General features: G+C 39.6%; 1 protein-coding gene across 1 annotated transcript in view; it reads right to left on the bottom strand.

The window, feature by feature from the left end:
- Positions 1 to 26,291, bottom strand: part of Acbd6 (acyl-CoA binding domain containing 6) — a 158,757-nt gene that overhangs the window by 78,393 nt on the left and 54,073 nt on the right. Inside the window, exons 4-5 of the mRNA XM_057770976.1 lie at positions 22,090 to 22,172; positions 7,384 to 7,489 (exon numbers count right to left, since the gene is read on the bottom strand). Of these exons, the coding sequence (XP_057626959.1) occupies positions 7,384 to 7,489; positions 22,090 to 22,172 (189 nt within the window). The remainder of the gene's footprint in view (positions 1 to 7,383; positions 7,490 to 22,089; positions 22,173 to 26,291) is intronic.

Consider the following 26,291-nt stretch of genomic DNA (forward strand, 5'->3'; position numbering starts at 1 on the left):
GCTTCAGATGGGGAGTCACTGCATTTGAGTAGCTGTAGGTGCTGACTGCTGCCCAGAGTCCCAGAGCAGGAAATTCCACTGGAGGGAAGTCCTGGAATTACCTTGTGGCTTCTCTTTCCTAAGAAGGTTTCTTAACTGAAGCATACTAGTCTGTGTGTTTGTCCCTGAAAGAATACTAAGATGGTTTAATAAAGCAAGTGAAAGCTCTGCTTTTCTCTTTTATTATGACTCTTAAATAATTTCTTTTAAAAATTATAAAAAATAAGCAGGGTGGTGATGGCATATGCCTTTAAACCCACTACTTGGGAGGCAGTGGCAGACAGAGTTTGAGGCCCACCTGGTCCACAGGCAGGCTAAACAGAGAAACGGTCTCAGCAGTAGCAGTAAGAGTACTACTACTAATAACAATAATAAAAATATAGTAGAATGGGGATTAGTGAGTACAGTTTCAGCCACTGACGGAGATGAAGAGTTCCAGAGATGGGTGAGGAGATGGCTGCATGGAACTACCACCTCCCACATAAAAACAGCAGCAATGGCAAACCGTGTTATGTGCAGTCCGTTACAATCTAAGAAATAAGATGTCACAGTTCATATGAATGAAGTTACTTCTGCTATTTTCTGATTCTGTATTTATGAGTTTCTGATGTATGACTGTAACCATTTTGCTAATAAAAATTATGGCCACTGGTTTTTAAATGTCATTGTCTGTATCAATACAAATATGTATAATTAGGGAGTTAGAAATACATTTCTCAATATGTGTGAAAACAAAAGTTCCTTTCAAATTTTTTACATGTATTTTTTTTCTTTCCTTTACGAACCTTAAATAAAAGCATAGACTTAGCTTCAGCATAAAGGTTACTTAAATATTTACTTCACTGCAGGGTCAACACTGTCAGGTTTATCACAGTTTTCAAGCAGTCTCTTGAGCCAAAAATGTATATTATATCACATTATATTATATTATATTATATTATATTTTGCCATGAGCCACAGACTTAAAATACAGCAAGGGAAAGCAATAGGGTCAACAGGAAATGATCTTCAAAAGAGTCAAAAGAGTCAAGATACACAGAAAGTAGCTGATGATATCAACATGGCTTCGAAGGTTAGACGGGAAAGACCCTCATTGAAGCAGCAGGCTGGAGAAAGTACAGAAAACCAACAACCATGTGAGTACACAGGCTTAATGGAGGACCTGCTCTGAGAAAATGTTCTCTACTTTGCTAGTTCATTGCCTCTTGTATTCTAAATTAAACTCAAATTACGATAAACGTTTAACATACTATTTGATTATCAGCAGTGAATATTACCTAGTGTTTATTTATGGAATTTATCTGAGAAAGAGACAAGTGATGTGGAATTCCCCTCTGTATGCTGTGAATACCACTGGTTAATAAAGAAACTGTCTTGAGCCCGCCCATGAAAGAGTAGTATAGAGCTAGGTGGGGAAAACTAAACGGAATGCTGGGAGAAAGGAGATGGAGTCAGGGAGAAGCCATGGAACTGCTGCCTGAGAGACATGCTGAAACTTTGCTGGTAAGCCAGTCTCGCGGCGATACACACATTAATGGAGATGGGTTTATTTAGGATATAAGAGTTAACCAGAAATATGCTTAAACTACTGGCCAAACAGTATTGCAAATAAAAGTTTCTGTGTGGTTATTTTGGGACTGAGCAGCCGGGAACAAACAAGCGGCCTTTCTACAACAGACAAGGACTATATAATTTGTGCCTATTTTCAGAATAATCTGGTTATACTATAAATATACTTAACAAGTGATTTACACCTTCTTTCCCTTTTATTTTATTTTATTTTATTTTATTTTTGATTTTCGAGACAGGGTTTCTCCGTAGCTTTTGGTTCCTGTCCTGGAACTAGCTCTTCTAGACCAGGCTGGCCTTGAACTCACAGTGATCCGCCTGCCTCTGCCTCCCGAGTGCTGGGATTAAAGGCGTGCGCCACCACCGCCCTGCCTTCTTTGCCTTTTAAAAGTTACTTTCCTGATTCAGCTCAGGTGGGTACAAGCCCCTCAACAGGACTCGCTGCAATAAACACAAGTGAAGCTGACTGGACTAAAGGGCGCACTGTGGGGTGCACTGCGGCTCCCAGAGCCACCAGGGCGAAGGAAGAGGTGCTGGAGAGGCGGGGGACTGAAGAGGGTTTTTTGGGGAAGGGTTGCTTGGGGGGTAATTTGTTTTTTTTGTTGTTGTTGTTGTTTTTCTTTGCTTGTTTTTTTTTTTTTATTTTCCTTTGGGGGTGCTGGTGGGGTGAGGAGAAGTAGGGAGGGACTGGTAAGTGAGTGATATCAGAGAGCACGATGTGAAATTCCTAAAGGTTCAATAAAGAAATTATGTTAGATTAAAAAAAAATAGAAACTTTCTTGGAGCTGCTCTTTCAGAGGCCCCACATTTGGTTCTGTGTACCCTCCCTCACTGGGTGTCTCAAGTGCCTGGAACTCCAGCTCCAGGTATCTGGTGCCCTTTCCTGGGCCCTGAGGACATCGCTAAACACATGACAGGCACTCATACAGACACAGACACAAATACACATAAATAAAAATAAAAGTAAATCTTTGTAGAAAATAAGAAATTTTCTTGGAACAACTGTGAATGCTTAGCATACGTGAAGAGCCGCAGCAATATGGTCAAATACGAAATCTGAGCCAGTGTATGAGATGGAGACCAGTCTATGATGCTCGCACCTTCATGGTTCTCCATATTCTCAAGCTCCAAACATTTGCAGATATTAAAGTTATAGTAAAATTTGTAATTTAGATGTTAAGACCCATGTCATTGTAACCTTGCACTTTGAAACACACGACAGGAAATTCCTGCGCAGAAGGAAGAACTACAGACCTCTTTCTTCTCTTACGCAAAATACTATCCCCTAATACGTCAACTAGAAAGACTATGTTATTTTCTCAAATTAGAAATATATGCTTTGGGCTGGGTGGTGGTAGCACACATCTTTAATCCCAGACTCGGGAGGCAGAGGCAGGCAGATCATTAAAAGTTTGAGGTCAGCCTGGTCTACAAAGTGAGTTCCAGAACAGCTAGGGCTGTTACACAGAGAAACCCTGTCTCAAAAAACCAAAAAATAAAGTTATGCCTTGGGTGCTGGGTATGATCATATTTCATTGTATGCACATAGGAAATTCTCAAACAATAAAAAAAGTCTTTGGGGAAAAAAATGTATGCTTTGGACTGAAGGGCCCTGGGTTCAACCCCATAGCAAAAGAAAAAATATAAGGAAAGAAAAGGAGCAAACACTACTTATTTAAAAGGCATTTCATTCTTATGAGAGTCAGGTTCAAACGTCTGCAGCTCAGGCAATTAATAAATTAAAAATAATTTAACAATTTATTGCATCACTTTAATGCATGACAGTTCACACTGTGCATTCTTTTTACTTTATGACTATATAATTAAGGTTATATAGCTCACACAAATTTTACATGTAATAAATACAATTTTTAGTCACAGAAGAACGAGACTAAAATTGTTTGAACCTGTTAGGTGAATATTTTCAATCAAAATGATAAAGATAATGTTATCTCCAGAAATCCTCTACAATTTGTATAGAAATGCCCTAAGTTCAAACATTAGAAACACAAATAGGGTGTCCTTTCAACACTAAACATCCTTCTCAACTCAAGCACATGTGGAGGTTACACAGTTTCAGTCTATCAAGACTCACCAAACGGTTCTACTTGTTAGAGCTTTAAGTGCCATGAAACATGATAATTTATTTCATTTAGGATGTCAAATTTGATTCTGAGTTTAAGCTCCAGCTCCCCATGTTCTTAAATTAATTCATACAAATCCCTGATTGATAATAAAGGGCCTGCCATCAGTATTCAAAGCTCAGCCCACAGTGTCATGGCTGAGAAGGCAGAAATCTGCTTGGAGCAATGAGAGAACCCAACTGAATTCTTGGCGTCTCAGTCTATGAATGTGTAAGCACTTCATCTGTTTGTGGAAACACAAGGTTCTGGCAGGCTGCGCTAACAGCAGCTGCATGGGTAGCAAACCGGAAGGGCTGAGCAGCAATGCTGTATCAAACAGTGAATGGTCAAACAACAGCTTCCAAACTCTTTCCGTTTCATCAAGAAAAATGTTATTTAGTGTAAGCGCATTCTCCTCTAGGTACTTATTCTGACGACGCAATAATCTCTGCAGAGGTCACATATGGAAAAGACCTTTACAACTATTTAGGAAGGAAAGAGGGAGGGAAGGAGGAAGGGAGGGAGGGAAAGAGGGTTGCTCTTGTTGCAAACCCTAAGATGATCAGAGTCAGTTGAATAGCTTCTCCTGCTTTGTTTATCCTTCCTAAACCCAGAGGTGAGAATGCTCTGCTGGACTCAATTCCTCCCTGGCAGCTGTCTGTATCGGAAAGCAAATGCACATCTCTGAATGTCACCGCTTGCTCGTGCAATAAAAATGAATCTACTATAAAGGATTCCTGTGAACGTGGAAGAGTAAGAAGCAAAAGTGCTCTGCAAACTTAACAGACACGGTGAGAAGTACTGTTAGTGGAAAGGAAAATATTAACAGGGGTCATATGGTACAGGAATACTTCCCAATGGAAAGGAAAATATTAACAGGGGTCATATGGTACAGGAATACTTCCCAATGGAAAGGAAAATATTAACAGGGGTCATATGGTACAGGAATACTTCCCAATGGAAAATGATCGTGAAAAGTTAGTTTCTTCACTTATTTTCTCATTTACTCTAACTTCTCATTCATATTAAGGATAACTAACAAGTTGAAAATCATGCAGTGCTTACAGTGCTAGGTAAGATTTACACACAGATACTAACTCACGAATACTCGATATGATTCTGAGGTACGTACTGTTATCTCCATCTCTTCTTAGGAAACTGAGGCAGAGTAAACTCAACATAGGTTATGCAGTTTGGAAGTGACAGAAGCGGGACCTGAATCCATGTAGTCAAACCTTCACTGTTATGTTTGCCATCTTCACCTAGTCATTCATTAGTTCATTAAATATTCAGGGAGTGCTGAGAATTTTGACAGATTGCCAGTGAGATCTCATGCCATTTATACTTTCTTTAAAAAGGAAGTCACTAAAAGAAATGGCCCACAAAAGTGGGAAAATAATAAAAGAGAACGGTATGCAAGAGATGCCCCAGAAAAATCAGGGAAGTAAACAATAAAAGAAAAGGTCACAGGACCCCCCCCCCAAAAAAAAAAACCATATGAAACCAGGCAAAGAGAGAAAAATTTTAAAACAGCAACAAAGAAAAGGTCAGGATAACAACCACACAACTAGGACAGACTGGAGATGAAGAAGGAAGGGGAGTCAGGTGGTGGTGGCGGTGCACCCCTTTAATCCCAGCACTTGGGAGGCAGAGGCAGGTGGATCTCTGTGGTTTCCAGGACTGCCAGGACTGTTACACAGAGAAACCCTGTCTCGAAAAATCAAAACAAAAAATCAAAAGGAAGGGGAACCTCAGAAGGTACAGATCTAAGACAAATCTCTGGGGAGTGCACCAAGAGGAGCTTATTATTTCTTTTGGGCAACTCAAGAAGAGAAGTCATGATAGGAACTATTCATGAAAACTAAGGCAGTGGAAAAATAAATATAGAAATGATTACTGACTTTAAGAAGAACAAAATGTTGTCCAATGGTAAGTAGTTGTTACTATGCATAGTTATATAATCATATAATCATTAATTCTTTTTTCCACCCTTGCCTTGCTTGTTGATAATCAAAACAAACATCCTACTAAAAAGGTTATGATCTTATGACTTGTTTTAGCCAAAGGAATTTAGGCTGGTGTGATATAGAACACAATAAAAGAGAATGTTTATGTACTTGGTGTATTATGGAGAGGGAGGCCTGGTTAACCCTAGTTTTAGTTTCTGTACCAGAGTATCTAATTCATTAACCTTTTACCTTTGAAAAAAAATCCAACTGAAATCAAGAAGAACCGGTCCCAAACAAAACTAGAAGCTAACAAGAGAGTCCTCAACTAATCCCCAGCCCTTCTGAAATATTAGAAAGATAAACATCAAACAGGTAACAAAGTAAAAGAATATCAGAATGTGGGAAATGCTATCATCCATGACAAGATGGTGATATAAGCAAGAAATTATAAGTACTGAGCTTCAGGAGCTGGTTGTTACAGTAGCAAAAGTTAATATACATAGTATAGTCCATAGCTCAACAATGAGCAGTATTTACATAGTATAATAAGCACCAATCTAATATTCAATCAGAAAGCTGAAATTTAAAGTTGTGTTATAACTATATTAAGAGGGCAGAGAAAGACAGAGGAAGATGATTACAGCAGGTAAGTATAAATATAAAACAAAGAACTCAAAAAGACAAAAGTATATCAGTTAGCATAATATATGTAAGTTACAAAAGAAGCAATTAAAAGCATTCAAAGTTTTTGCTTCAAGTAAGCTAGAATTAAATGTAGTATTGTAATTTACACTTTCAATTCCGGAAGTCATGGACAACCCAGAACAGGGAAGATGATGCTTCCTAAAGGTGAGACATTATCAAAGACTGTCCTGCATACAGAGCTTACTTACATACAAATTACTATCGCACACCCAACAGACCACCTGTGAACACTGTCTTCCTAACAACTATCACAAGTTAGCCATCTCGAGTTAGATTCCCCTTTTATTACTTTGTTAGTACAAGGATAGTTAGTACAAGGACAGGGCCTTGTACACGCTAGATAAACACTATACAGCGGAACACACCACACCCCCAGGCTCCCTGTGAACATTTCCATGTTCATCCACTGAACCATAAAATAACAGTAAGCCATTAAAAGTTAACTAGTAAATTATACTCTTTTCTTACCTATAATTCAACTGCTCAGTATATAGCAGCTTTATACATAGGAATAAAATACAAAGTAAGATAGTCTACAAAATAATTTAGTACAGAGTCCATTTAAATAGTGGGCCAGCATTTAAATTACTAGGCTAATTAAAATTCTGCAACAGAATTCCAAAAATATATTTCTGTACAAAAACACACATACCAATATGCTTTGACAGTGTAACAGAAGACATTATAATGTGAGACTGCTGTCACCCTTAAGCCTCACTCACCAGGCCCGATGGTCTCCTTCCCTCTCCTTTTAGTACAGAAAATGGAAGTTAGCTGGCTGCAGCGTGTCTCAGCTTCTAACTTTTACAATGTAACAGCGCAGTGGGAACAGTTTCTTCCCTCAGGATGCCGTTCTCTGAGATGCCCTTACCACACACTACTTGAATTGCAGCTGAGAGTCGTAGCAGTTAGAAACATTTGGGTGGAACAAGAAAGTTAAGACCCAGCCCCAAACATCCATCCAGCAGAAATGGAGATAATGGAGCTGGTTTTCCTACCTCTTCATCTTTCACGTTCACTTCCACAGTTTTCGATTTGATGGCTTTGGTTATACGGTCAATGTTGTTTTCCCTGCAGTAATCAAATATATTTTTGTCTTCTTCCCTAATTAGAGTAAAAAGAAAAAGCTGTTTGTCTTACAAGATAAAACACAAAAGTTAAATAGTTTTATCATAACTTATTTGTTGCTGACAGACATTAATAGACTTAAAGAGGCAGGAAAAGTAGTAGACTTCGGACGGACATAACATGTACAGTGTTTTAAAGACCAAAGCAACTACGGCCCTCACAGGCAAGCCTTTATGAGCTCTGCGAGTTTCACAGCACGGCAGCAGCACGCCTCACCGTGGGTTTTTCTACCCTGCCCCAGTCACTTGCCTATACCGGTAACACATTCCTGTGACTCGGGATTTCAATTAGAGCACTGCAGTAACATGGCAATTTGGGGAGAACAAAAGCTAGGAGAAATGCTATTCTAAATATATTGTATGAGAAAACTCAATCTTTCTTGGGGGAGCTTTTATGTGTGTAATATGTGTTCACGCATGTGTGTGTGTGTTCACAATGTGTGGGCACACTGCAGGTGTGAAGGTGGGTGTGCGTGTGCGGATGTCCTTCTTGACTGTTCTAATTTACATGAGGCAGGGTCACTTGCTGAGCCCAGAGCTCACCAATTCCATACTGTCTAGTAGGCCAGCTTGAGTCTCTGCCTCTTGAGTTCTGGGATTACAGCCACACCTGCCCTAGACTTTGGAGGCTGAAATCCAACCTCCATGCTGGTGAGGCAAGCACTTTCTCCACTGACACATCTTCCTAGTCTTTAATCTTAATACAACAACCTCACCTTATAGGCAAAGGGAGGTTAAATACAACTGATACCACATTTATTGAATGTAGAACAAAACAAAAACCAAACAAGCAAAAAACAAAGCTATGGGGCTAGAGAGATGGCTCAACAGTTAAGACTGCATACTGATAGCTCTTGCAGAGGATCCAAGTTCAGTATTGAAAAAAAAATTTTTTATAACTAGAATTCAAGCATGTCATCTGATTTTGCATACAGTACACTTTCTATTATGTCACGTGCCTTCACCAGTCAGTCACAGTCCACCAGAATTTAGAGCAGATGCTTTTAGCATGAGGTCCATGCGCTCTCATAAAAGTGGGGTGGATTGACGGCTCAGCAGGTAAGAATACTGACTGATCTTCCAGCGGACCTAGGCTCAATTCCCAGCACCTACATAAGTGGCTCACAACTGTGATTCCAGTCCTAGAGAATCCAATGCCCTCTTCTGACTTCTGTGGGCGACTGCATGCATATGATGCAGACACACAGTGAGACAAACACATACACATAAAATAAAAATAAATAAAACCTCAAAAATTACATAAAATTATCTCTGTAACAGATTTTTTGCATTTTCTGGATCACTGACTCATAAAATGGCAATAGGAAATATAGAATATGAAAGTGAAAGTCTCTAATATGTAGATTAAACTTTATGGATACCTTTTATAGTCACCAAATTAAATTAATTTAATGTTTTTGTTTCTGTTTTTGGTTTTTTTGAGACAGGGTTTCTTGGTGTAGCCCTGGGCTGTCCTGGAACTCACTTTTTGATCAGGCTGGCCTTGAAACTCAGAGATCCAACTCCCTCTGTCTCCTGTGCTGGGATTAAAGGTGTGTGTACCACCACTGTCCGGCTATTAATGTGTTTTATTATTTTCAAGACCTTATCTATTTGTTTAAAAAAAAACCCTCAAAACCCATTAGAGTCTGTCCACCCTAAAAGACAACCTACAACAACTGATGTGGAGTGAGGTTACTGCACTCAGAGCTGACTATCTTAAAACACACTACTTGGCATCAACCATGCAAAGCCTTTCTGGAACATCCAATGTTTTACTGAGTACTGACCAAACAAAAGCCAAGGTTTTGTCAATAGGAGGTACAAGGCTAAACAGGACAGTCTGCATTTAATACAGGTGCTACACTGGGATGAACAAGTCTAAACTTTATTAATGTGGGGCAGAAGCTGGCCTGGGGAAGACTAAAGAAGAAGAGAGGGAATGGCGTGCTTCCAGCTAGAGAGAGCGAGCTCAGTCTGAAGGAAGAAATCACGTCTTGTTTCAAAGAAATGAAAGCGTCCTTTAGATCCCTGACGAAAATGAAAAACTGAGGTCAAACCCTATAAAAGTCTGATTTTTAAAACTAGGGCTGCAAACACTACTATGTTAGGCATAATTAGCTTCCTATGTCAACACCATTTCTGTTAAAACGTACATTTCTATTTCTAATTTGGGAATAACAGAGACCCTTGGAATTCAAGAGGCAACAATCTCAACTGGGAAAGAAAAGAATTGTCATCTTAAGTCATAACAAAAAATACTCTCTGAAGCAACTGTTTTACTTGGAAAATAATGGAGAGTTGGTGAGGCACAGAAAGGAAAACTGGAGGACGCTTGGGCCACCCCTACCTGCTACTCAAAAGCTATGCAGAGGTGAGACGGCGTTATTAGGTCTCCCTTCAAAATGCATGTCTCCAGTGCACAATCACACCTGCACACTTGCACCTAAGCACTAAGAACAAGCACAAGAGATACTGAATTGTTTATCTTGCCTAATATATTTGTACTGTTTCTTAAACAAATTACCTATATCAATTATTTTGCTTTGGTATGTAGAATCTAAAGAGCAGTAGGCATTTTAAAAATCTAATGCAGGTTTGTAATATGCAGTTTTTACTAATAAGCAGGTAAGGCAGAGGTATCTAAAATAACACTACAGGGTAAGGCATAACATGATTTAAATTAGATAGTAAAAAGCTTAATAAAAGCATTGCTAATGTGCTATAAATCGAGTGTCCAATATTAAAAAATTAAGGATACTTTTGGTTTTACTTATTAAATATATCCATATATCAATTTTCACACCAAAATACTATTTAATTTACTGGTGAACAAATCAAGCCATTTTCCCAACCCCAACCACTTTGATTCCTGACACAGGATCTCACTATGTGGCTCAGGCTAGCTTCAAATCTGCAATCCTCCTGCCTCAGCCGTCTAAGAACTAAATTACAAGTATGTGCTACCATGTCTGTCAGATACAAACCAAGCTTTCTTTCTCCCACTGCAATGCCCTGTGAAGTCCTCCAAAACAATCATTCTCTCTCAGTCCTACTCATCTTAAATGAGACTGCATGTGAGGTGATTCTAAGTAATACAACGTAGATCTTAAGAATATTAGTACATTTTCTGATTGACCTCCCTTTCTCTTAACATTTTTTTTCAGTAAAAATAAATTTATCTCCCTTTCTCCTCTTTGGCAAATGAGTTTTTTCCTAGCACAAGACAGAAAGTCTCTTCTAAGATCACTCCAAAGGTAGGGATACACCCTAATGGGAAAGAGGAATGGTGTTAAAACATGGCTGCTGTTATGGTTTGATATGCAGTATTCCCAATAGACTCTAGGGTTGAAGGCTTGGTTTCTGGATGGTAAAGGTCTTGAGAGGGGTTTGGATCATGAGGGAACTATCTTTATCAGTGGATTGACCATTTATGAGTTCAAACAGGATGGACTATTAAGAGGCAGGGCCTCCTAGGAAGAACTTGGAAGAGAATGATGTCTTCGGATGGAGAGGAGGATGTCTTTGAAGGATAGATTTTGTCCCTGGATCTGGCCTCTCTCCCCCTTCCTGGCTGCTGGGAGGTAAACAGCATCTGTGACACACATTCCTGCTGTCATGATTTTTCAGCTTCAGGCCTATAACAATGGAGCAAGCTGATCACGGACTGAAGCCTCTGAAAGTAATGAAAATAAACCTTGGCTACTTTAACTGCACTTACTTCAGGTATCTTGTTACAGCAATGGGAAGCTGATTAACATAGCTGTTTCATCTAACTACAAGACAGTCTCCCTCATTCCTAACCCTGCTATCTATGCTGTCCTCAGAAAGGCTCTTTCTACCAGAAGGATACTTTCAGGTATGCTTCGCAGTGAGACACACGAAGTCCATGTAACTCCTATTTCATCTATCTCGTACATGATAGCTCAGAAATCTAGTCTTCAGCAAACGCTTCACCTTAGTTCACAATACTTATTAAGCAACTTGGATACTGATATTCCAGTAAATAGATAAAGGAAGATATTTAGGAAATTAAAACCCAAAGAAAGTAAGACTACATCCATCCAAAAAGATACAAACACCATAAATTCCTCAAAGATGCCGGGCAGTGGTGGGGCATGTCTTTAGTCCCAGCACTTGGGAGGCAGAAGCAGGTAGATCTCCATGAGTTTGAGGCCAGCCTGGTCTACAGAGTGAGATCCAGGACAGACTCCAAAGCTACAGAGAAATCCTGTCTTGAAAAACAACAACAACAAAATCCTCAAAGAAGGGGCCAGGGAGCATGCAAAGAGTTCAAAGGGGATGTTCCAGTTGGTCATTTAAGGGAGACTAGCCCCAGCTTCCCCTCCCGAGCAAGCACCTCCCTCCTGTGCTTGCCTGCCCATAGGGCATCCCATGCTAAGGATTTCACCACTCTCCTCCTTCTGTGTTATCTTCAAACATTCTCCTCTTGGTTTATAAAAGTATTCGCCTCTGGCATTACACACATCTCCAAGAAATATAACCAAAAGATTTGACCAAGATGTAGCAAATGACTATTAATTCAACTAACCTTTTACTCCTTTGCTTAAAAAAAATTGATATACTAAGACAGTTTTATCAAAATACTTCATTAGGGTGCTGTGTCCCAAGAAACAAAAATCCTTGCTATTAAATTAAGAACATAGTTTTGGTGAATCCTGGTATTAGGACACCACTCATTACTGATGGTAGGAATGAAAGAAATGAAACAAAACGGACAACAGACTTGATGTTGAATGCTGTTCTCTCAAACACAAAACATGACTTGGGTCTGAGGTGTAGTTCAGTGGTGAGCACTTGTCAAGAATCCAGAGGTCCTGATGAATACCCAGCATAGCTAACATTTTAACTATCCCTCAAAGCCCATTCATCTTATTCAGAGATATTTCCATTGAGCTTTTACTTATGGACAGTTAATTATTTAACAAAATGTATAATGCATGTTATTTTAATCAAATGTACAGAAATAATATTATAAAGGTAGCTCAAATAAGAAAAATGCTTAAAACACCTATGTCATAGAAAAAACAATTTAAAAAATTTCAAATTATGTACACATTTTTGTTGTAGAGAACTATATATGATAGATTGATGACTACATTTAGAAACATACTGCTTCTAAATGAAAATGGAAGAGAAAAATAAGAAAAATGATGTAAATGTTCTTTACAGAGAGCTCACTCATATTCTTTTTAATTAAGATAAGAACATTATTTTAACATTTTGGGGCAACTGAAGAGTCACGCATTTGAAAACTATGATCCTATGTACCTTTTTCCAATTTTTTTCAATGATAAGTTGTGCATTTTTTAATGGATTATCATTACCTTATTTAAATTTCATTAGGGCACATTTTTGAAGTGAAGTTTATATTAAAATTGCATATTTATAAAAAGTAAAATAATACCTTTTGCAATGACTAAACAATGAAAATGTTTCTTAGGCACTATAAAAAGATGCTTTCATACCACTGCTCTGTCCCAATATTCTATGCAGCAGTGGTCAAAAGCCAGGAGTCAGCTACTCAAAGAATATCCATAATGTATAAGGAACTCTTGGGTAAACTGGGGACAAGGGGAGGGGACAGGAGATGAGAACATGAGAGAACGGAATGGTCAAGGTGGAAGAGGGACGGAGTGGGAGAGTAATGAAAGACAGATCTTGATTGAGAGAGCCACTATAGGGAGATACCTGATGCTAGGAAAATTCCCAAGAATCTACAAGGATGATCCCAGCTAAGGCTCCTAGCAACAGTGGAGAGGGTGCCCGAACTGGCCTTCCTCTGTAACTAGATTGGTGAATACCCCAACTAGCATCATAGAGCCTTCATCCAGCAACTGGTGGAACCAGATGCAGAGATCCACAACCAAGAAACAGCCCGATCTCCAGGAATCCAAGGGAGGGAGGAGGAAACATATGAACAAGGGAGGTCAAGATCATGATGGGGAAATCTACAGAGACAGCTGAACCAAGTTCATGATGGGGAAATCTACAGAGACAGCTGAACCAAGTTCATGATGGGGAAATCTACAGAGACAGCTGAACCAAGTTCATGATGGGGAAATCTATGGAGACAGCTGAACCAAGTTCTTAGGAACTCATGAACTCAAGACAACAGCTGTGGAGTCTCCATGGCACTGAAGTAGGCCCCTCCATAAGTGGGAGGCAGTGGTGAAGCTTGGACATAGAGGGGCCCTGGCAGTAGGACCAGGATCTGTCCCTGGTGCACGAGCTAGCCTGTTGGAGCCCATTCCCGATGGTGGGAGGCCATGCTCAGTCTAATGCAGGGGAAGGGTATTGGTCCTGCCCCAATTTACTGTGGCAGACTTTGTTGACTCACTGGGAGGAGTGGATGACAAGTGGGCTGGGGTGGGGGGAAGGCAAGGAGGAGCAGGAGGAGGAGTGGGAGAGAAAACTGTGGTTAGAATACAAAATGAAATTTTAAAAAATAAATAAAAATGTTTAGAAAGCCTCCAACAACAACAAACAAAAACAAAAAAACCAAATAAAAACTACCTCAATGGCAAGAAAACAAATACCCTGATTTAAAAATGAAAAAGGTTCTGAAGAGACAATTCTCCAAAAGAGAGGGGAAGGGGAGATGGATGGCCTGCAGCTATAAAAACATTTAGGATTGCTAATCAGAAGAGAACTGTACATTAACGGCACAATGAGAGTCATCTCTTACCTACTAGACTAGTTAATCCTAAGAAGTGACATGCTGACAAGTGCTGGTGAACAGGGAGGAAAAGGGCCCTTGTAGGCTGTTAATCATAAAGCATTTTGAAAAACTACTCAAGTAGCTGAAAAAACAAATATGGAGCTCATGTTTTCCAGCAATGTACTTCTGGGTATACAGCTAAAGGAGCTGAAATCAATACTGGGAGGAAATATTTGCATTTATATCCACAATATTTAAATAGCTTAGACATGGAAGCAACCCGTGCCTATCAAGATGGGTGAAGAAAACATGACAAAACTGCAACAAAAGAAGGCGATTCTATTATCTGACAGCACAGGTGGAGCTAGAGGGAATTTTTAGTGAGAATAGCCCAAACAGTCTAATATAGCTGAATGTATGGCTCCCAGTTGGTAGAACTGGCTGGGAAGGATTAGGAGGTACAGCCTTGTTGAGGAAGGTATTTCACAAGGATGACCTTTGAGACTTCAAAACCCCACATCACTCCAGTTAGCTCTTTCTCCCTTCTGGTTGTTTCAATATGTAAGCACTCGGCTAATGCTCCAGTCATGCTTGCCTGACTGTTGCCATGCTTTCCGCCATGATGGTCATGGACTCACCCTCTGAAACTGTAAGCTGATGTGGGATGCACTTCTGTGTATGTGTTGCTTTTATTGGCTGATGAATAAAGCTTTTTCGGCCAATGGCTTAACAGACAGAGTAAAGCCAGGTGGGAAATCTGAGAGAGAAAGAAGGTGGAATCAGGGAGATGCCATGTAGCTGCCGAAGGAAAAGGACATGCAGAACCTTACTGGTAGGAGTGATGATACACAGATGAACAGAAATGGGTTAATTTAAGATGTAAGGGCTAGCTAGAAATACCCCTAAGCTACTGGTCAAACAATGTTGCAATTAATATAGTTTGTGTGTGATTATTTGGGTCTGGGCAGCCGGGAAACAAACGAGCAGCCTCCGCTTACAGTAAGCCCAAATTGAATGTGCTTACAAGTTGTCTTGGTCATGGTGTTTCTTCACAGTGACAGAGAAGTAACTAAGACACCATGCTTAGTGAAAGAAGTCAAGCACAGAAAGACCTTGCTTTTAAGTGGAATTGTAAAGAGTAAATTTCACAGAAATACAGTAAGAAGAGTGGGTACCAAAGACTGGAAGAGGGAGGGAGGGTCGGAAAGGAAGATGTTGGTCAAAGCAACGAAGTTTCAGTTACACTGGAGGAACACATTTCAGTGACCACAGTTACATAAGCTCTTATGATTTATAAAATCAGGACAATTTTAAGTTTATACCCCAAAAGGTGATAAATCTGTGAGGCGACCAGGACATTAACTTGCTTGACTCTTTCTATAATGTAAATACAAATCAAGATAACACAGTGCACCCACAGACATACATACATGACTTTTTGTGAATTTAAAATAAAAATAAAAATAAGGATGGTCAAAGAAAGCATTAGAAGGTGAGCTTGCGAATGACATCACATTATACAAAGGACTCGGTAAAATAAACAGACTGGCTGAACAAAGGAAAGATGCTCAGGTAAACAAATTGTAAGCAACTGCCTGTGGCAGGGTGTTCAGAGGGAACTGTAGAGGAGCGGAGCAGACAGGACAGCGCATCACAAAGAGCCCTGCTCGTGCTGGCAACGCAGCAAGTTAGTTAGAGAACAAAAATGGCCTGCTCTCGGGGTCAGGGGTCAAGAAAAACAACACTGTCCTTCTAGACAAGTGAGCTGAGTACTAATGGAAGGGAAGAATGTCTCATATATGTCTCCGAAGACTCTTGCTTTAGATACTTTACCTCCTGTGTTAAAAAAATAAAAAAGTAAAACATGGTAGCGCACCCCTTTAATCCCAGCACCCATCAGGAGGCACAGGTAGGTGTATCTCTGTGAGTTCAAGGTCAGCCTGGTCTACAAGAGCTAGTTCCAGAAACTACAGAGAATTTTGTCTCAAAAAAAATTAATAAATAAAGCAAAGCAAAATAAACAAACAAAAAACCCACAGCCAAAAAGTAATAACAGGAAATATTTATGAACAAGACTCATCTTAATTTTACTCACAGCTGTTTCTTTGAAAGAAGAGTGTGGTCAGTGGTTTCTAGTAAAGCTGGTCAGATACAGTCAACTCCTAACTCAAGGGTTAATTTAGTATATTAAAAGTTTTAGCTTCAGCCTTTGATCCCAGCACTCAAGAGGCAGCGTCAGGTGGATCTCTATGAATTCAAGGTCTACAGAGTGAGTTCCGTGACAGCTAGAAAAAGTAATTATTGGCTCTATTTAATATGTAATTAAAATCTTAGATGTTAATTTCCCCTTATAGATCACTGGCTGTGAGTCTCAATTTTACCAATTGTGAGCCTCAGGAGAATCCTGCAAGTCACAGCTCCTTTACGAAACACTTTGTTATAAGACCAACAGGCAAAGATCCGGTAGAGGCAAACACTGTTTGAACAGCGATCACATTTAAGGAATACTGCCCTAAGATTAAAGCACTTACAAACTATCTGGATTTCTGTAGTTTACTCTTAAAATAACTCTTGAACCCTTCCTGTCAAACAGACATGTAGAATTGTCTACTGACACACTGGAGAGTTACTTAGCTGTGACTTTATACAGACCCCGACTGCTGAAGAGCTACTCCGCCTTTTAGACTCTGCCTAGCTCGTAACAAATTTGAAGGAAAACTGCTGATGCTTTAAATGTCTCCATGAAAAAAAAAATGCCTAATTCTGATCGATCCCTGGAAAATCAGTGCCCACACCAGAAAAATTCACACACCTGCTTTGCTAAAAGACTTCTCCACAGGGCCAGTTAACATTCCCAACCATTAAACTGAGTCTAAAATCAATAAAACAATCCAAAGGAAGCATCATCAGTATTGTGATAAATGAGAGACTAGAGTCAAACTTTATCAGGGAAGTACATTCTTATGAACGCTGAAAGGAAAGGGTATTGAATTTTTTTAACTGAAGATATTATACTAATACAATAGCAACTATCAAACTCTTTTTCATTAATTAGAAATTATGCTGTCTCTTCAAACATTTCAGTGAGGCACAGTAATTGAAAGAGTACTAACCATATTGACCTTGGGCAAGAAATCTAACCTTATATGTTTGTCCTCATCTGGAATACAGGGATACCACTAACATCTACATTTAATAAGATTAAGTGAAATAGCTCATAGAACATAATATGATTATGAGTACAAACAGCTAATGATGATGATTGTCATTATATTAGCTTCATAATATGGCATATCAAGACATAATAGTATACCTCCACTTAGGAAGCAGAAGCAGGAGGATCAAAAGTTGAAGGCCATCCTGGGCTATGTCAGACCCTGTCTAAAAATATATAATAATATAGCAAGTTTTAAGGTGAGGTAATTTATCATACTTGGGCATTATCACTGTTAATCAATCCATCTAACAAATCCTAATTAGAGCTTCAAAAACCTTAAAATAAGGGACCATGATTTGAGCAGAGTGACCAAAGTGTAAGAGGAGGACTATTCTTAGATGAATAGATGGTGAGGGACCTTGTTTCTATTACTTATAATGCATATATTGCCTCTCTTGTTTTTAATTTCCAAAGCTTATTTTGTATGTATGAGTGTTTGTATACATGTATATTCATGTATCATATGTGCAAGGTACTCAGAGGTCAGAAGGAATCAGATCCCTTAGAACTGGGATTGTAAGCCAGCATGTGGGTCCTAGGAATCAAACCTGGAACCTCTAAAAGATCAGTCAGTGCTCTTGGCTGCTAAGCTTTCTTCCCAGCCTCAACATATCTTCTCTTAATATTGTAATGGAGAAACTATATTTAAAACTTACACACACATATGCATACTTTGATACACAAGCACATATACCCACAGGAAACTTTGTAAACAAGTGTTAGCATTTCATAATCACTACCTGAAGATGAGGGGAGGAGAGTACAAAGTGGGGGGAAGGAAGGGAATAAAGAAAGGGAGCTAAAAGGATGGATGGTGAATCTGGTTAGTGAATAACTCCTTTTCTAAAGGGTTGTTGATCTGCAAACAGGTGGATCTGCCTATATGCTTGGTTGGCATCATGGCACTGAGCACACAGGAGCTAAATGAAGCGCATTAGAAAAGGGCGAATATGAGAGCCAGAAGACTGATACAACACTTACTGTTTATGTCAAGACCTGCCTGTCCCCAGGGACCCATTTTCACATAATCTATAATTATCTCTTTGCTTTAATCGCCTTGTCATTCCTGAGGCTCTCATGGGCACTGGAAGAGGAAAAGCTCATTAACTAAACCTTTTCTCCTCTCTCCAGCCACCCATGGCTTTTAATTGCTTGGTGTGTTATTATCTGGGAGTGCAACTGGGATCATTTTCATAAGAAAGGGAGGTAGGGAGCAGGAAGGGAGCCATAAGTCCCTGAGGTATGCACCACAGACAAACCTTTGCTTTCTCAATTATTTATGCCAGCTGAGGTTTTACAGGCTGAATAAATCCATAGCTCAAGTTCATTCTGAGCAGTCAGATCCTCACGAGAGAGTTGCCCATTTGCCTGCACACACTTGTGTATCCTCAACAACCAGACTGTAACAAGACATATGTCATCTAATTTATCACCGATCACCAAAGTGTTAACACCGTGTTGATCACAGGCAGCAGTGAAATAGAGAAGGATTACACCAACCAGCCAAACAGAGGCTCTTAGGGCTAAGAACGGTGTGTCTCATGACTTAGCCTGATGACAGCAACAGAACCCAAATACCCCATCTTTAAAACATAAACTATGTTTTTAATAGAGTCCTTAAACAGACTTGCCAAAACCAGGTTACAATGTGAGGCTTTGCATGAAACCCTAAGTAAAATTTTATACCATCAGATGTTACAAATAGCAATAAAACCACTCCATGCTGCCACTTTTTATCCAATTACATACTGCTTTTAACAATTCACAGTGGTTTCCTTATGAGTGTCAAGCTTTCTATGCTTTCATTCAAGTTTTTATTCTGACCAAGAAAACAATGCACAAAGCTTTGTTTTGATTTTCATCTTAGTTTTTACCTACATTCTTCCTCTTTATAATCAACACTAAAGAGCAGCCAGTAACCAATGAAAAGTCATTTTTCAAAATAACCTCAAAATGTTATTACTGCTTAAAAACTGAAACTTATAAGTCAACAATGAAAACATCTCTTTGAAATTCTACGAGCTTTTTGGTCTGACCACAGCAGTGACCTCTGGTATTTTCTGCCAAGACACTTCATTTGTCTCACAGAACAACTAATCAATTCCAGAGCCCATCAATCATTTCATCTGTACACTAGACTGGCTTTGCTTAGAGAAGGTCCAGATGGCTGCCTGGGTAAGTGGAATTAAAATTCTAGCAGATTATAAGGTATAAAACTACAAAATATAACTGAGAAGCTCAAACCTCATTGCAGGATAGAGTGGGCATTACACCCTTCACTTATTCTACTTTTAATTCTTAACCTAATTTCTCAATGTACATATTGATGTCTAGAGCAAATCCAGCAGAAACATGACAAAGTTTATATATCAGAGTACTCAAAAATAAGCTGCAAAAGCTGAGTGTGGTGGCGCACGCCTTTAATCCCAGCTCTTGGGAGGCAGAGGCAGGCGGATCTCTGTGAGTTTGAGACCATCTTGGTCTACAAAGTGAGTTCCAGGACAACTATGGATACACAGAAAAACCCTGTCTTAAAACACCAAAACCAAAACATTCTATAAAAGACATTGTTTTATATCCTTTTGAAAAATCAATGATTATCATATCAGTTGAACATAATTCTGTCAAGAATTTGTAATTAACATCAGTTAAAGCACAAATTGACTTAGAAAAGTAACAGTACCATATATTACCCAAAATTATTAGGATTAAATTTATTATAATGGAATTGTAACACTAGTAAAATGAATTTTCCCATTGTAAGCATGACTAACTATTGGTTTCCACATCCACTGTAGCAGTAAGAGAACAGTAAGAGAATTACTATGGTTGTAAGAGCATAAGGGCTTTCAATACTCTGAGCATTCATGTTTCTCTCTGTATATATACTGTGGCACACATGCCAAACCTCCCATACATACAATAAATAAACATATGATAAAATTAGAACTAGCATAAAAAGATCAATATTTAGATGACTCGGTGAACTAAGGTCAAGTCTAACTACGTTTACCTCTAGCACAATATTTTGCTCAATAATATTTATTACATATAGATGAAAATGCCAAAAGTACTAAGAAAAATCATGTGTGGCATATACCTGTGATCCTAGCACTCAGGAAACAGAGGCAAGAAAGTGAGGAGTTTAAGTTTAAGGTCATCCTCAGCTACGTAGTGAGTTCAAGGCTGACCTTGACCAAATGAGACCATCTTAAAGAAAACAAAACAAAAACAAACAAACTAACAAAACAAGAACAAAGAAAAAAGTACTAAGAGTAGCCGGGCATGGAGGTGCACACCTTTAATCCCCATACTAGTGAGGCAGAGGTGGGTAGATCTCCCTGAGTTCGAGGTCAGTCTGTTCTACATAGTAAGTTTTAGGACAGCAGGAGCTACAAAATAGAGAGATCCTGTCTCAAACAAACAATAATGATTCTTTTCCTGACTTACACACAGTGTGAAAAGAAAAGGATTAAAATATTTTTATACAGCACAAAAACTAACAGCTCTGTTAAATAATACATTCATTAAAATTTTGTTTAAAAAATAGTTAACACAAAGGTTGGATAGGGGAGCAGGGAAACTCATATCTTAGTTAAGGGAGCCACCTAAGGGTTGGCAAGAGACTTGAACTGGGAATGGCTACCAGGTGCCCAGGGCAATGTCCCCAGTTAGTTCCTTGGGGCACCTGAGGATAGGGAACCTGAAATGAACCTATCCTATAACCATACTGATGAATATCTTGCATATCACCATAGAACCTTCATCTAGCAATGGATGGAGATAGAGACAGAGACCCACACTGGAGCACCAGACTGAGTTCCCAAGGTCCTAATGAGGAGCAGAAGGAGGGAGAACATGAACAAGGAAGTCAGGACCATGAAGGGTGCACCCACCCACTGAGATAGTGGGGCCGATCTATTGGGAGCCCACCAAGGCCAGCTGGACTGTGACTGAAAAAGCATGGGATAAAACCGGACTCTCTGAACATGGTGGACAATGAGCGCTGACGAGAGGCCAAGGAGAATGGCACAGGGTTTTGATCCTACTTCATGTTCTGGCTTTTAGGGAGCCTAGACAGTTTGGATGTTCACCTTCCCAGACCTGGATGGAGGGGGAAGGACCTTGGACTTTCCACAGGGCAGGGAACCCTGACTGCTCTTGGGACTGGAGAGGGAGGAGAAAAGGAGTGGGGGGAGGGGGAGAGGGGCGGGAGGAGGGGGAGGGAAATGGGAGGCGGGGAGGAAGCGGGGAAAATTTTTTTTTTCAATAAAAAAAAAATAGTTAACACATTTGCTGTGCAGGCTTGCCAACCTTAGTCTGGATTCCCAGAATCCAAGTAAGAGAATAACTGAGTCAGGTGTGGTGGTGCATGCCTTTAATCCCAATCCCAGCACTTGGGAGGCAGAGGCAGGCGGATCTCTGTGACTTTGAGACCAACCTGGTCTACAGAGTGAGTTCCAGAACAGCCAGGGCTACATAGAGAAATTCTGTCTCAAAAAAAAAAAAAGAACAAATGAACAAAGGCAAGAAGGGAAGAGGAAGGAAAAATGTTTTACAAATTGTTTATTTTCAGGTTAAAATACATATATACCATATATACTTATGTGCACACATAATGCATACATATGCATGTATGTATATATATGCTATAGTCAAAGAACAGAAGAGAAATTACCTGATTGTTTCTTCATGATATAGAGAACTAACGACTGGCCCACCAAAACCACTATTGGCTTCTTTTCCTTTCTTCTCTGATACCTGTGGAAGAAAAGGAGAAGATGGAAAAAGATGTATGGACTAAAGCAACATGTATTTAAAATTTATCAACTTGTTAAGGAACACCAAAATTAAGCTGGGGGGTGGTGGCGCACGCCTTTAATCCTGGCACTCGTGAGACAGAAGCAGGTGGATCTCTGTGAGTTTGAGGCCAGCCTGGTCTACAGAGTGAGTTCCAGGACAGAGATACCCTATCTCAAACCCCCACTCCCCCAAAAAAGACAAGACAGACAGACAAAGATTTTATTCTCAACCAATTCTTCAGAGTGTTAGTAATAATTTTAAGGTAATTAATAAAATCAAACTGATGGCCATTCTCATGCTTCAGCCTCTTCAGTTCTGGGATTATAGTTGCCATATCAGTCTGAGAATGCTTTCCTTTATACAAGAAAAAGTGAAAGTAAGAATTTAATCAATCCTCTTATATTTTAAATTTCGACACCATTGATAGGATAAAGTTGGAACAAACATGGCGTTTAAGAAGTGCAACTGGAGTTGGAGAGATGTCTCAGAAGTTAAAAGCATCTGATGTGCTTCTAGGAGGCAGGTTTAGCTCCCAGCACCCACATGGTGACTCACATGTAACAGCAACTTTAGTTAGAGGGAATCCAACATCCTCTTCTAACCACTACAGACACTGGGCACACACGTGGTACTAGACAAGCCAAAACACCCATATTATAAAATAAATAAATAAAAGAAATGCAAACTTAAAGAAAACTAAAGAAGGAAGAAGGGGAAGAGGGTGTGAGAACCAACCCAAGTATTGAGCCTCTTAGAAAAAAACAATTCCTAGAGTTGTAAGCCTAGATAACCTTTGGTTTGACAGCTTTTTTAATTATAAAAGTAAAAGTATGATTCATAAAGAAAAAAGTTAGGGGCTGGAAAGATGGCTCAGAGGTTAAGAGCACTGGCTGCTCTTCCAGAGGTCCTGAGTTCAATTCCTAGTAATCACATCATGGTTTACTACCATCTGTAATGAGATCTCGCACCCTCTTCTGGCCTACAGGCATACATGCAGACAGAACACTGTATACATAATAAATAAATTAAAAAATCTTTTTTAAAAAAGAAAAAAGTTAGTAGTCTTTATTAAGGTCTAAGAACTTGTACAATGAAGCTTCAAACAAGAAAATCTTGGCAAAGCACCTATCAATGAAGTCCATTATCTAAATGTTCAAATAGTTATTAAAAGCCAATAATAAGGAAGCAAATTATGATAAAGATTTGAACAGACATCATTTCTATAATATCCCATGCCGGCAGTGCTGCTCTCTAAGGCTGGGCAACCTTAGGAGGCGGCCCTGGCTGGTGTAGGAGGGTCACTGGAGCAGCTTCCATGCTGCGTGGTCTGTCTGCAATGTGTGTGGAGCTTCTTCACCACACACACACACACACACACACACACACACACACACACAGCCACTCCTGTGCCTGTCTGCACCATCTGAAACTAGAACCCAAATAAACCTCTCCCCTCTGGTGGCTTCAGTCAGGTGTTTTGTCACAGGATGAGAAAGGTAACTAATACACTGTACCAAAGAGAATCTACAAATGGCAAATAAGTCAATGAAAAATGCCTCATATTAAGCATATTGGAGGTCCACACTTATTAGAACAGCTGAAGTTCAGCAAGTCGTCCAGGAGAGGAATGGATTAAAGTGGTTTACCTTTTGATATTTTCAAATATAAGATCAAATCAGTTCTGAATACAGATAGTGTTACTTCTGCGTTTTCAGTTTGTGTGACTTACTCTTTTTCTTGTTGAAGGTCAGCAGGACTTATGGTAGGGTGGTGACAAAGGCAGTCTTCCTTCTTACTGATCACAAGGGAGAGTGTCCATCTTTACCATGGAGATGCAATATCCTTTTTATTTTTTAATAAATGTTCACGATCATATTATAAACTGATGGAGGAAGGTCATTGGTTAAATAATAAAGAAACTGCTTGGCCCTCATAGGTTAGAACATAGGTGGGTGGAGTAAACAGAACAGAATGCTGGGAGGAACAGGAAGTGAGCTCAGACTCGATAGCTCTCCTCTCTGGGCAGACGCGATGAAGCTCCGACCCAGGATGGACGTAGGCTAGAATCTTCCCGGTAAGCGCACCTTGGGGTGCTACACACATGAATAAAAATGGGCCAAGCAGTGTTTAAAAGAATACAATTTGTGTGTTGTTATTTCGGGGCATAAGCTAGCAAGGCAACCAGGGGCTGGGGCGGCAGGAACATAGCCCGCAGCTCCCCACTACAAAATGGCACCCGACGTGATAGCAGCAATTTCTTGGGTCTGCTCTGCTTGCTAGAGGCAAGCAAGCGCTCTCATCTAAGAGAGGCTTCCTGACTCAGCTTTAGCTGCAAAGCTTGCAGTTCTTTTAAGAGGTCCTGCCATGAAATACTTAAATGATATTGATAAAAGCTGACTGCATGCTTGTTTGTTTTCAGCCGTAGCAGAAAAAAAGTTGTGTTGTTTTAAAATGCGGGCTTTCTAGGCTGTCCTGCAAGGGCAAACTGACTGTTTGAGGCAGGAGGGCCGACTACAGAGAGAGGACTTGAGTGTTGTCTGTTGCAGCTTGCTTGCAGGCAAGGACCTTGAAACGCCATAGACTTAGATTTGTGGCAATAAAAATGGCTACAGCAGGTATCTCAGCCATGAGGCTGGAAAGCTAAGGAATGGGCTGGATCCAGCTGTCAAAGCCACGGCTTTCGTCCTACTGATATTGCTTGGTAAATTAAAGACTCATGTGGTCAGAAAAAGAGAGATATACAGTAAAGAGAGATTCAAAGACAAAGAAAACTTTAAATGATTTACAGTGTGTTTAAAAATATATGCAGGCTAAAAGTTAAAGTTCTTAAAAGTAAAAAAACAAAAATAAGGAAGTAGTTGGGTGTGGTAGTACAAACCTTTAATCCCAACACTTGGGAGGAAGAGGGAGATTGACCTCTGTGACTTCAAGGTGTGGCAGTACACACCTTTAATCCCAATGCCTGGGAGGCAGAGACAAAAGGATCTCTGAGAGTTCAAGGACAGCCTGGTCTACAGAGTTATTCCAGGACAAAGATACACATAGAATATAAAATAAAAGTAAAAATAGACAAAATAAAGGTTAAAATAAAGCTACACAAAGATGGAAAATACAATGAGAATCTTGATACTATATACTATTGTGCTCTGTTTGAATTGTTTGAATGCTGAGGAAGGAGCAACAGATGCTAAAAGATATTTGTTTATAAATGCTGAACTAATCCAACATAGATATTTTGAAAATACCTTGACTTCAGAATTTGGATCTAAGGATATGATACTTTGGAAAGGAGTTTCTTCTTTTGTTTTCACAGACGATGAGACCCTGTGTATTGCTTCCATCCCAATATGGTATGATAGACCACGCCCTCCTGAAAGGTTGCAGTGAACACCTTCAAAAAATTACTTTGCTCAACTGCTGGCTGAGAGGAAACTAGCACACAGGTTACACCATGAAAGACCTGATTAACAGCGCCCCCATTCAGCAGGAAGCAGTTTGGAGAGAAATAACTGCGCCCATATTCCCAAATACTGTTTATAAATGTTCTTTTACATTTAAAGGGGGATATAATATAGGTATGAATAATTTCCATTAGTAAAGATTTTGCTTTATTGATAGAGATTAAGGTCAATTTTGTTATATGTATAAGTATTTCTGATCTTGATTAAGGTATTTTGATTGTATTGTTCATTTAAAACTGTAATGTATATAGGTTGTTATAGATAATCATAATAGTCAAGTTTGTAGTCATGTTAGTTAAGATTTTCTAGATGTACATAGATATATTTTAGATAGGCATTCTTGATATCTTTCAAAGATATCAAGAATATGGCATTTTAAATGTTTAAATAACTTAGGACTTTTCATTACAATGAGACACTCTGCTCCTGGCAGCACCAATCTACTTCAAGAAGAAGGGGAAGCAGCGGACCCCTGGTCCACGCAGACGAAAGCAGCGGACCCCCCGGCACGCGCAGACGGAAGCGGCGGGTGGGGGATAGTCCAGGCATGAAATAGTGAAGCCCACAATGAGAGCAGATCGCCCCACTACAATTAAATCAAGTAGGTTTTGGGGGG

This window comes from Chionomys nivalis, chromosome 5, assembly GCF_950005125.1.
Source record: "Chionomys nivalis chromosome 5, mChiNiv1.1, whole genome shotgun sequence".
NCBI classification, from domain to species: Eukaryota; Metazoa; Chordata; class Mammalia; order Rodentia; family Cricetidae; genus Chionomys; species Chionomys nivalis.